Source organism: Mastigoproctus giganteus, chromosome 7 (assembly GCF_048544385.1).
Source record: "Mastigoproctus giganteus isolate SK-2022 chromosome 7, ASM4854438v1, whole genome shotgun sequence".
NCBI lineage: Eukaryota > Metazoa > Arthropoda > Arachnida > Uropygi > Thelyphonidae > Mastigoproctus > Mastigoproctus giganteus.
The window spans coordinates 161,758,279-161,771,685 of record NC_143581.1 but is presented as its reverse complement, the minus strand read 5'-3'; the positions used below and the strand labels follow the sequence as shown (position 1 = coordinate 161,771,685).

The following is a 13,407-nucleotide window of genomic DNA, read 5'->3' as shown; positions in this document are numbered from 1 at the left end:
TATCCAGTTGAAAGAGGACGACAAAAAAACATGGCCACCTGCCATTAACAAACAAATGTAAACATCGATTTAGCTTTGAAATGTAAATAGATGGTAGTATGATAATTATTCCAGCACAGTGGGAAAATAAATTCCGTAATAGGAAACACTGGCGGGTGCAGTGGCTGTGACATTGGGCTAGAAGTGGAATTTTATGATGCTGTGGTGGTCACAACATCAGACCACAATGGGCTAAAGGCATTTCATTATTTAACAATTCTACTTTTTATAAACTCTGAGTAATGTGCAACACATCTAATTCTAGTTATCATTATCTTTTCCCCTCGTTTGCAAATTTTGCAAGTTCAGTAGATTTGGTTATTAAAAATACGGCTACTGTTTGTGAGTACTCTCTTGAGCATTCATCAGAACAAGGTTTGCAACTTGGAAATTTCTGGAATACCAAAATGATGTTCTGATGAACATTGAAGAGGAAAGACAGATTGAACTCCATAAGATTTATGATTAAAATCACTTAAATTTAATGAATATTACTGTTTTTGAGAAAAATAGAGTATCCAGCATTTTGCAAAAAAACGGTAAAGATTTCTTGTATTGCATTTTTTTCCCCCCTTCAAAACTTGTATTTATGTGAAACATTTTTTAGCCATATCAATAATAAAATAAAAACAGGAATTGGCTAGTTATCAGGCTTCATTAACTACAGAATGGTAGTTTTTGATATTGAACAATAAATGTTTTAGAAAAACTGGCAGCCAGTTATTTAAATTCTTCAGCAAAAAAGAATCAGTTTATTTTGAAGAACCTGTAGTCAGACCTGTGTTAATATGAAAATCTGGAAACCACTGCATCCAGGAGCCTGTTCTCTGAGGGCAGCAAAAGATCCCAATAGAATCGTTACTGGGACCTTTTTGTATAATGAGGGTTAGCACATCCTTGTTTTCATCCCATGTGCTTAAGAACACCCAATGTATATAAAATCTCTGTGCTTGCTGTTATTGAAGTTCAGTCTACACTAAGTGATATCTAATCTAGTTTGATTTTTTTTTTACTCAGTGCCAAGTGTGAAAGTAGACCCAGCACAATATGTTTGAATATGCAGTAGAACGTTAGTTACCAGAATAATTTGAAAGGCTGATTTTTCTTTTTTTTTTATTAATGGTAGTATTTGAGACAAATTTTTAGTATATTACAAGAGTATTTCTGTCTGTTTTTTTTTTACTTCGTATATCTGGTGAAATATTGGATGAGGACTAATGAGTTTACTTCGAAACCACAAGTGAGAGTTTGATATTAAGGAACTTGAGAGATTTAGCAGCAAAAAAAAAAAAAGTCACAACAAATGAAACAAAAAACGATCGAACATTTAAAAAAAATTACTTTAAATTTTTTTCCACATAAAATTTGCAGTAAAATACCTATCCGAATATACAACATGTAAATGTGTGAATTTTTATGTATAAATTATTGTATTTTTTAAATTAAATAAATTTGTATTTTTCATGCTATTTAAAGTCTTTCTTTTACCTTAATACGTTATAACAGAATTTATTTAATTTTACCTTACGTTTGATTATCCAGAATATTTTGCTATCCGGAAGAGGTCTGACATTAATTATTCTTACCACATGTACGCCATATCCAAAAATTTCATTACTTCATACAGCATGTCCCACCCACTTTTTCTTACGGCGCCTCCGTAGCCAGGTGGGAAGGAGCAGCAGTGCGTAGCACACGCTTCTTGATTAGACCGGGGTTCGAGCCCGTCACCACCAAATACGGAGGATGCGGAAAGGTCAGGGAATGACCACCGCATATCTCGGAGCAATATGGCCTTAGTTGCTAATGCTCCTAAAAACTAAAATAACAACAACAACTTTTTCTTACTATTGAATACACCATGAATTGTCAAAATAATAGAGCAAGCTTATCTGCGAAAAGATCTAAACCTCCCAAGGACTTCCTAATTCATTTCACAAATATACGTGGTCTTAATTCCAATCTCAATGATGTCCATTTCCACTTGCAGTCTTCCAAACCCCATGTACTTTTTCTGACTGAATCTCAGTTATCAGTTGATTCAACTACTTCTTATCTCAGATGTCCAAATTATTTGCTGTATGATTCCTTTCGCCTCAAAGGTGGTACTTGTGCATATGTCCGTTCTGATATTCTCTGTCAGAGACTTGGCAATTTGGAATCTCCTCTCTTTGATCTTCTCTGGCTTAAAATCTCTCTACCTCATTGTGTCAAATTCATCTGTTGTCTCTACCGTTCTCCCAACTCCACTAATCACTTGGAGCTCTTTGACTTCCTCTCTTTGCAACTTGACTTTCTCCAGTCTAACTTTCCTAACAGTGAGGTAATTTTCCTTGGTGATTTTAACGTTCACAACTCCAGCTGGCTTCCATTTTCTAGTCACACCGACCCAGCAGGTCGAGATGCTGAGGCTTTTGCAATTACTAATGACCTAGCACAGATTGTTCATTTACCTACAAGAATACCGGACAATCCTAATCATACAGCCAATACGCTTGATCTTTTTCTCACAAACAACCCTTCTAAGTACAAGGTCGAAGTGAGCGGTCCTTTAGGCACTTCAGATCACAACTTGGTGATTGTCTCTTCTCCAATGGAACCTTTATCTCATGGCTATTCCCAACCTCGTATTGTTTGGCATTACAAGAATGCAAAATGGGATGACCTGCGAGACTTCTTTTCTTCTTTTCCTTGGTCTGATTACTGTTTCAAAACTTCTGATGTCAACGTTTGCTCAGATCGTGTCAGTGAAATTATTCTTGCAGGAATGGAATCCTTTATCCCACACTCCACTTTAAATAAAATCTCATCCTTTATCTAAACCTTGGTTTTCCAATAAATGTGCTAAGGCTGTCCAAGAGAAGAATGTTGCATATCGTAATTGGCTTGTTTCTAATTCTTCAGTTTCATTTTCTGCCTACACCAAAGCTCGCAACAATTGTAAAGCAGTTATTAATCAGTCGAAACTAGAGTTTGAACAGGCTAAGAGTAGAAAACTTGCTTCTTGCCCTAATGGTAGCCGAGCATTCTGGTCTCTTGCCAAAACTATTGGCGGCAACTTTTGCCCATCTCTGCTCCCACCTTTGTCCAAACCAGATGGTTCTGTTGTCACTTCAGCCAAGGATAAAGCTAACCTGCTAGCATCCCATTTTTCTTCCAGCTCATGTATTAATGATCTTGGTAAAACACCTCCCACCATTCCTAACACGCTCCATTCAATGCCTCCTGTGGTCTTCCGTCAAAAGGATATCAGAAGGATTTTGATGAATCTTGATGCTAAGAAAGCTCCAGGTCCTGATAGTATTTCTCCACTTGTTCTCAAAACTTGTGCTCCTGAACTTACTCCTATTCTTTGCCGACTTTTTTCACTTTCTTATTCCAAAGGTGTTTTTCCTTCTGCTTGGAAATTTGTTCATATCCAGCCAGTTCCTAAAAAGGGTGACAAATCCCTCCCATCCAATTATCGTCCCATTGCAATTACTTCTACTCTTTCTAAAGTAATGGAGAAATCAATTAACCGCCAACTCTTAAACTACCTAGAAACCTTCCGTCTGATCAACGATCACCAGTATGGATTCCGTCAGTGTCGATCCACTGGTGATATTCTGGCTTATGTTAGCCATTTATGGACTAATTCAATGGAAAAGTTCGGTGAAACACAAGTAGTTGCTCTTGACATCTCAAAGGCTTTTGATCGTGTTTGGCATAAAGGTCTTCTAAACAAGCTTCCATCTTATGGTTTGCCAACTGTTTTTAGTAATTGGTTATCCAGTTTTCTCTCTGATCGCTCACTGAGGGTGATGGTAGATGGCTCTCTGTCTTCTAACTTCTCCACTAATGCCGGTGTCCCCCAAGGTTCAGTTCTTTCCCCCACTCTTTTCCTCTTGTATATCAATGACCTTCTTCCATTGACTGGAAATCCTATCCATAGTTTTGCCGATGATAGCACATTGCATTCAACTTTCCATTTTGAGAAACCTTGTCCTGCTCAATCAGCTTCAAGTTCTCGAAAATCTGCTGCCAATTCCTTAAATGCCGATCTTCAGGTAATTCTCCAGTGGGGCAAAGACAACTTAGTTGATTTCAACCCTTCTAAAACTCAGTCTTGTCTTATATCTCGCAAAAAGGATTCTTCTGCTCCTATGCTTAACTTTAGTGACACTCCGATTTCTAGGCAAAATGATATCTCTTTTGGGGATTACCCTGACTTCTAATCTCTCTTGGCACAAGCACATTACAAATATTGCTTCCTCTGCATCTAAAAAACTTGGTTTTCTCTTTCGCTCTCGGCGTTACTTTTCTTCCAAACAGCTGCTCACTCTGTATAAATCGCAAATCCGCCCTGCCATGGAATATTGTTCCCACATTTGGGGTGGTGCCCCCAAAACCTCTCTCAGGCTTCTTGATTCCATTCAGAAGAGGGCAGTTAGGTTAATTAATGATTCATCTCTAACAGAGTCTCTCCACTCGCTTTCTCATAGACGCACTGTTTCTGCTGCTTGCCTCTTTTACAGATACTTCCATGGGCACTGTTCTTCTGAATTGGCTTCTATAATTCCCGCTCTCTCTTTCAAAACAGTCCGAACACGTGCCGCCACCAGCCAACATCCATTTACTGTCCAACTTCAAACCCACAGAACCAACTTTTCATCTTCCTCATTTATTCATTCAACTGCCGTTTTCTGGAACAACCTTCCTTCATACGCATTTCCTGAAAATTACAATCTACAGAAGTTCAAGTCCAATATCAACAAATATCTTCTTTCATCTTCTCAACCTCCAACCCAAGCATGGTACTAAGTACTATAGGTTCTAATACCTCTCGTGTTTGGGGTTCACATAAAAAAAAAAAAAAAAAAAAAAGATAATTGGCATTCTACTCTATTTTATTTGTTGACAAAAAGTTTTTTTTTTTTTTTTTCTTTTATCTGCTGAACCTGTCTGATATCTGGTTTCTTAATAATAATAAAGATCTATTTATTCTACCACCACAAAACTTGTAAATTTCATTACACTATGCTAAAACTTTCAAATCAAAGTTGGTAACGGGTTTGGTTTTCCAGTAGGTTGGGTTTTTCACTGAGCAGATATCTGATTTTCTGGACACTTTGGCATAACTCACTTGTCAGTTAATAATCATTTTTGATGTGTAATTTCATTCATTTAAATTACATTCGTGAGCCAAAACATTGACCACCCCCCTGCCTCCATGAGTGGATATATCCCATGGCACCTAGGAGTGATCTCCAACTGGCACAGCACACAGTGAAAAAAAACAGTGCCTGTCAGTTGAAGCATGTGCAATTGGGAAAGGGAAGGACCTGACAGAGTGTGAAGCGGGGAGTGATTTGTGGTGCTAGGAAGTCGTGAGTCAGCAACTACAGGCATTGTCAGCTGTTTGGGATATACCACAGTGAAGGTATGGCAGGAATGGTCTGAAGAGTGATAGTCAAGGTGAATGATAGTTGACACGTGCTGTTCAGAACAGACTGCTCATGATCCTTCAATTAATACCTTGTTTCTTGTCCAAATGGTAGTTGAGAATTCTGGTCTTTTGCCCATCTCTGTACTTTTCTTCTAACTCGTGTATTAATGATCTTGGTAAACCACCTGCTACCATTCCAGTACACTATTCAATGCCTCTTGTGGTCTTCCATCAAAAGGATGCCAAAATGCCAGATCCTTATGGTATTTCCCCACTTGTTCTCAAAACCTGTACCCCTGAGCTTATTCCTGTTCTATGTTACCTTTTTTACACTTTCTTATTCCCCCAGTGTTTTCCCTTCTGCTTGGAAATTTGCTCATATCCAGCCAGTTCTGAAAAGGGTGACAAATCCCTTCCATTCAGTTGTTGTCCCATTGCACTAACTTCTACTTTTTCTAAAGTAATGGAGAAATCTATTAACTGCTAACTCCTAAACAATTTTGAAACCTTCCATCTGATCATTGATTGTCAGTATGGATTCCGTCAGTGTCTATCCACTGGTGATATGTGCATCTATGGACAAATTTAGTGGAAAAGTTTGGTGAAACTCAAGCAGTTGCCCTTAATATTTCAAAGGCTTTTGATTGTGTTTGGTATAAAGGTCTCCTAACTTCTCCACTAATACAAGTATTACTGAAGGTTCAGTTCTTTCTCCCACTCTTTTCCTCTTGTATGTTGACCATTGACTGGAAATCCTGTCCATAGTTTTGCTGATGATAGCATAATGCATTCCACCTTCCAGTTTGAGAAATCTTGCCCTGAACAAAAAGTTTAACTTCCTAAATATCCACAATCAATTCCTTAAATGCTGATCTATGGGTAATTCTCCAGTGGTGGCAAAGATAACTGATTTCAATCCCTCAAAAACTGTGTTACATCTTCCAAAAAAGGATTCTTCTGCTCTTGTGCTTATCTTTGATGACACTCTGATTTCTAAACAAGATCATATATCTCTATGGGGGATTATCCTGACTTCTAATCTCTCAGCATAAGCACATTACAAATATTGCTTCCTCTGCATCTAAAAGAACTGAGTTTTCTCTTTCGCTCTTGGCATTATTTTTTTTCCAGACAGTTGTTCACTCTGTACAAATTGCAAATCTGCCCTACCATGGATTATTATTCCCATATCTGGGGTGGTACTACCAAAAACTCTCTCGGGCTTCTAGATTCCATGCAATAGAGGGCAGTTGGGTTAATCAATGACCCATCTCTAACAAATGTGGAACAGGGCAGCTTCAAATGGTCAGAATAATAATATCATCTGCATCTTTTCTGCATTTCTATCAACGAGCCTACTGTCATCCAGTATTTAATACCAGTCTTGACAAAGAATATATTTTCGACAAAATCATTATGTTCAGAAACATTTCGACTAACGTAACATGTTTGGAAACATTACAGTGTGTGTGTGTGTATATATATATATATATATAAAAACATGTTTGGAAACATTATAGTGTGTGTGTGTATATATATATATATATATATATATATATATATATATATATATATATATAACATGTTTGGAAACATTACTGTGTGTGTGTGTGTGTGTATATATATATATATATATACAGTAAACCCCCGCTATTTGCGGGGGTTACGTTCCTGAGAAATGTCGCGAATACTGAGTTATGGCTCCCATAGTAATAAAGGGGATCCGTTCCAAAGTATGAAATATATAAGAAAAACTAGTCTAAAATTTTGTCTACGTATGTATTATATGTACCTTCATAATATGACTATGTACATAGACAGTACATAGTGAAATGCAAACATATGGCATCGAAATGAAAATAAGAAACAATTTAATATTAAATGTAATATTTATTAGAAATTTCAAACAAATCTTTCAAACCAACGCCTTTGCTAGCTAAAAAACTTATCCCGCCAGTGCTATCACCAGTTTCGCTAAAGTGTTGATAAAGGAGTTTTGCCTTTTCGCGAATGATGAGTGAACTTAACGGAATTTTATTTTGAGTTCGGTCTTCTATACACAGATTTAAAGCCTTTTCCATTTTTTCTAATTTAACATCACGAGTTACAGAGCAAATTTTTGAAGCAATTAGCACGTTTTCACGGACACTACGGCAGATTTTTTTCTTCCGATTTCTTGATTGATCGTACCGTTAACTCATTGATTTTATAATGTTTTGCCACTGAGGAGACACTTTCACCATTAGAAAGTTTGTCTAATAACTCAATTTTATTCGCCAATGTCATCACCTTCTTTGATATTTTCACATTTCTCTTTTTATTCGTAGCCATATTTTTGTACGGGTTAGAAAGAACTTGTCCACAATAAAGTCACTTTCTTCCGTTAACACACTCGAAAAAGTCTGTTTTACACTGCAAAACGGTAGATTTATCATTTTTGTAAGCATATCAATTTATAAATTTATTCAATTTATAAACATATAAATTAAAAGCAAACGACGAAACCTTCCATGACAAACGCATAATACATACTGCACAAGGATTAGCGAGAAACATCCACGCTTGCGATTTTGTCACCCCTCTCCCCCCACCCACTGAGCGCTGTTTTGACCGGGAAAGATAATTTTAGCCACGCCCATGTTTTTTATGGCGGAAAATATTCACGGCGCTTTAAAATTCACATTTTTTTAGGTTTCATTTTATATTAAATTGGCGATCGCGAATACGCGAAACCGCGAATACAGATACCGCGAATAGCGGGGGTTTACTGTATATATATACACACTGTTTGGAAACATTACAGTGTGTGTGTGTGTGTGTGTGTGTATATATATATATATATATATACACACACACTGTAATGTTTCCAAACATGTTTATATATATATATATATATACACACACTGTAATGTTTCCAAACATGTTTTTATATATATATATATATATATATATATATATATATATATAAAAACATGTTTGGAAACATTACAGTGTGTGGCCGACCGGGCTAGCCGAGTGGGTAAAGTACCTGACCGGCAACCCAAAGGTCGCGGGTTCGATTCCCGCCTCGGGCTTGGATCAAAGTACTGCAAAAACCTTGGGAGGTGCAATATGGCCACAGAAGCCGATACGCCAACAACTACCAAATCAAAAAAAAAAAAAAAAAAAATTACAGTGTGTATATATATATATATATCAATTTATAATTTTCTATATATATACATATATATATGTATATATATAGAAAATTATTTTAATGTTATGTGCAAATCTTTAATTTAACTTATGCTAATAATGAAAATACCGTGTACCCTGGGAGCGATGTATGTTGAATAAAGGGGGGAAGAACGGAAAAGAGTAACGTTATAAACAAAGTGCGAATTTTGAAAAATGCAAAATTTGAAAAGAACGACCAAGGTAGAAATAGCAGATTTTTGAAAAGAACGACCAAAGTAGAAATAGCATTGCAGTATCTTTCATAATTTCTGTGTCTTCTTCAGAGGTCATCCACCTAAATTATGAAAAAGAACAGCAATACTCTTACTTCTGTTTCTGACATGTTCTGTATGTCAAAAAACACGTGTACGCGGACACGTTGTAAAAAATAATTTAGAATATAAATTTTGAATAAATAAAATACAAGTTAAACAAAAATATTATGCCAAAGTATAACATACAGAACATGGATGACCTTACAGAAGTAAGTAGCCCGCCAAAAAGAGAAGACAAAGGAAGCGAGTGTCCGAATGACAAGAATGCCAATAACTTACCGCTACGTGACCGGTCGACAAAAAAGAAAGAGCCGGAGGCTAAACCGTGTATATATGTGAAGAAACGCTAGCGGCACCTAGCGTTAGACGATTTTTGGTGTTTGTATATTTTTTTGTAATTTACGTAAGCGGTGGAGCTACGCTAGGTTCAAGTTAAGTACATGAACTTCCGGGATAGCAAAGAAATATATATATTTCTTTGGGATAGCAAAGAAATTATATTTCTTTGGGATAGCATGATACTTAAGTACATGATACTCAAACTTCCGGGATAGCAAAGAAATATATATATTTCTTTGGGATAGCAAAGAAATATATATATTTCTTTGCTATCCCGGAAGTTTGAGTATCATGTACTTAACTTGAACCTAGCGTAGCTCCACCGCTTACGTAAATTACAAAAAAATATGCAAACACCAAAAATCGTCTAACGCTAGGTGCCGCTAGCGTTTCTTCACATATATACACGGTTTAGCCTCCAGCTCTTTCTTTTTTGTCGACCGGTCACGTAGCGGTAAGTTATTGGCATTCTTGTCATTCGGACACTCGCTTCCTTTGTCTTCTCTTTTTGGCGGGCTACTTACTTCTGTAAGGTCATCCATGTTCTGTATGTTATACTTTGGCATAATATTTTTGCTTAACTTGTATTTTATTTATTCAAAATTTATATTCTAAATTATTTTTTACAACGTGTCCGCGTACACGTGTTTTTTGACATACAGAACATGTCAGAAACAGAAGTAAGAGTATTGCTGTTCTTTTTCATAATTTAGGTGGATGACCTCTGAAGAAGACACAGAAATTATGAAAGATACTGCAATGCTATTTCTACTTTGGTTGTTCTTTTCAAAAATCTGCTATTTCTACCTTGGTCGTTCTTTTCAAATTTTGCATTTTTCAAAATTTGCACTTTGTTTATAACGTTACTCTTTTCCGTTCTTCCCCCCTTTATTCAACATACATCGCTCCCAGGGTACACGGTATTTTCATTATTAGCATAAGTTAAATTAAAGATTTGCACATAACATTAAAATAATTTTCTATATATACATTATGGTTGTAGGGTACCTTTGCTCTTGCAGTGTCCCTGATCCATAATTCATATTATTGATATTTCATTTTATCTCTATTCAAATCCATTTTCTTTCTTTACTTAATTTTAATTTTTTATTCATAATTATATGTGTATATATATATATATGTGTATATATAAAAACATATATATACAGTGTGTATACAGGGTGTTTCAGTTAAACGTTTCAGAACTTCTAAGAGGGGTAGAGTACATCCTGACAACTCGAAATCGTATAGCAATGTGGGGTCGGAAATGCTTTCCTGAAGCGGTGTTGTACACAGAAGCACCATAAAGAAAAGAGACCGTAAGTGAGAAATCGTTTTAATAATACATGAAAAGAAGCAAAAGGTACATGGATTAAAGTAAGTGTTCGAAGTTTCTTCCACTTGATCCACCTATCTACTTGATCTTTCTGCAGCAAGTATTGCCACAACTTTTGAGAGATGAACAGATTTCTGCATCGACGCAACAGACAATGTGGTTCCAACACGATGGAGCCCCTGCCCATTATAGCGATGTTCGTAACTACCTGGATGTCACATTTGGTCAACAGTGGATCGGACGTGGTGGTCCCGTGCGTTGGCCTGCTCGGTCACCTGACCTATCATGTCTTGATTTTTATTTCTGGGGTCATATGAAATCGCTAGTTTATGACACCCCTGTTGACAATGCTGAGGAGCTGGTTGCAAGAATCGCAGCTGCCGAAGAAATTCGAAATTCGCCTGGAGTATTCCAGAATGTTCGGATGTCCATGCGTCGGAGATGTGAGGCGTGCATTGTAGCCCGTGGAAGAAACTTCGAACACTTACTTTAATCCATGTACCTTTTGCTTCTTTTCATGTATTATTAAAACGATTTCTCACTTACGGTCTCTTTTCTTTTTATGATGCTTCTGTGTACAACACCGCTTCAGGAAAGCATTTCCGACCCCACATTGCTATATGATTTCGAGTTGTCAGGATGTACCCTACCCCTCTTAGAAGTTCTGAAACGTTTAACTGAAACACCCTGTATATATATATATAAAAACATGTTTGGAAACATTACAGTGTGTATATATATATATAAAAACATGTTTGGAAACATTACAGTGTGTATATATATATATAAAAACATGTTTGGAAACATTACAGTGTGTATATATATATATATATATAAAAACATGTTTGGAAACATTACAGTGTATATATATATATATATATAAAAACATGTTTGGAAACATTACAGTGTGTATATATATATATATAAAAACATGTTTGGAAACGTTACAGTGTGTATATATATATAAAAACATGTTTGGAAACGTTACAGTGTGTATATATATATAAAAACATGTTTGGAAACATTACAGTGTGTATATATATATAAAAACATGTTTGGAAACATTACAGTGTGTATATATATATAAAAACATGTTTGAAAACATTACAGTGTGTATGTATATATATATATATGTATATATATATACACACACACACACACACACACACACACACAAAATATAACAGAATTATACCCAAATGTTGCCATAGCCTTAAGATTGATTTTAACAAGCCCCATTATGGTGGCATCTAATGAAAGATCCTATTCCAAGCTAAAATTAGTTAAATATTATTTACAGTAAAAAAAAAATTGGTTATGATGACATCATTAATGACTTTGCAGCCAAAAAGGGCTAGAAATATTTGTTGAGTTGAGTGGTAGTTGGTATGATGGTGACATTGCAGATGCAGCTGATGAACACTAGGAAATTCCTCACCGAGGAGTGATGAATTTGTTTCTGTAGACTAATGCAGTGATGTAAAGCATAAACACTGAAGTAAAGATAACGTAAGTACATTTATGAACAACGAACTTGTGGAGGAAGAGAAAGACAAAGAACCTGAAAGGGATGAACAGCAGCATGATCCCAAATTAAAAAAAAATATGCTGATGCATTAGATAGAAAAGAATTCTACGTAAGCAAAAACGATGAATATGGAGTGAAACACAACGAAAATGAAATATTTGAAACAAAGCAGTTTATATTCATTTTTTACCAAAAATTGTTTTGAAATAAATAACACAAAAGTTTATTTATTAAAAATTAATTGAAACACAAATGTTTGTGTTAAGTAACCAGTTACAGTGAATTTAATTTTTCCAAATTATTGAAACTGACTACATGTATACCGAGCATACACTTTCTTTTGCTCCAGTGGTGGCTGCTATGAGTGGTGTCACTGTATATAGAATTTTAGATGTTTGATAAACTTTATTTGTTCAACAGAAAAGGAATAATTGTTTGCAGAAAAACACTGCTGAAAAAAAAATTAAAATGTCATTTGTGTTATTTTCTTATAGCACTGTTTTTAATCTTTTTTTTTTTTTTTTTGTTATTTAAAATTTAATTTTAAATATTTTGTAAATATTTAAATTCTATTATACAGATTTTTAAAATTTCCCCTTTTTTTCCAGATTTCAAAAGCGACATATGCTAGTATTGCCCTTATAACTCTCTATTTTGTTGCAAGGAGAAAGAAAGAACCTAAATCCACAAAATAAGCCAAAATTTTTGGCTGGAACTAATGAAATGATACCATAATATATGTATATGTTTCAGTAATTCACTTTAAAAAATATTTTCTTGTTAGATGTCTAATTAAAGAAAGAATATTCATATTAGATTTATAGAGCTGTAGTGAATTTAAAAATTTATGTTTATTAGACCATAATTTTTTAACTTAAAAACTTATGCTGTGGAACTGTGTAGTTGGCTTGTGTGGAGTATTCAAAAATAAACTTTGTTTGTAAAGAAAAGGTATCAAGTTAAATATTCAGTTTGATAATATACGGAGCTTCCAAAAACCCTGGAAATAGATCATTGCAACAGTTTAGTAATTAATATAGTGATTTCATGTGTTACATTTTGTGATAAATTGGTTTTTAGACATCCCAGTGTAATAAACAGTTAAATGAATTAACAGAATATTCTTTAACCACGAATATCCAAGAAATTATTATAAGATCTTATGTAGAAAATACGAAGGTAGATAAAATGAAAAATAGTGTGATATCATTGATATAGTTATTTGCATTTATCACCCCTGATTGTAGGT

General features: G+C 35.1%; 1 protein-coding gene across 2 annotated transcripts in view; it reads left to right on the top strand.

Annotated features, from left to right (window-relative positions):
• The window catches only part of LOC150083295 (ATP synthase F(0) complex subunit k, mitochondrial-like), a 42,235-nt gene extending 29,127 nt beyond the window's left edge, over positions 1-13,108 (top strand). For both annotated transcript variants that reach the window (XM_090377159.1, XM_090377160.1), the window contains exon 3: positions 12,767-13,108. In XM_090377159.1, the coding sequence (XP_090233285.1) occupies positions 12,767-12,853 (87 nt within the window). In that variant the 3' untranslated portion in view covers positions 12,854-13,108. The remainder of the gene's footprint in view (positions 1-12,766) is intronic.
• Positions 13,109-13,407: the final 299 nt, after the last annotated feature.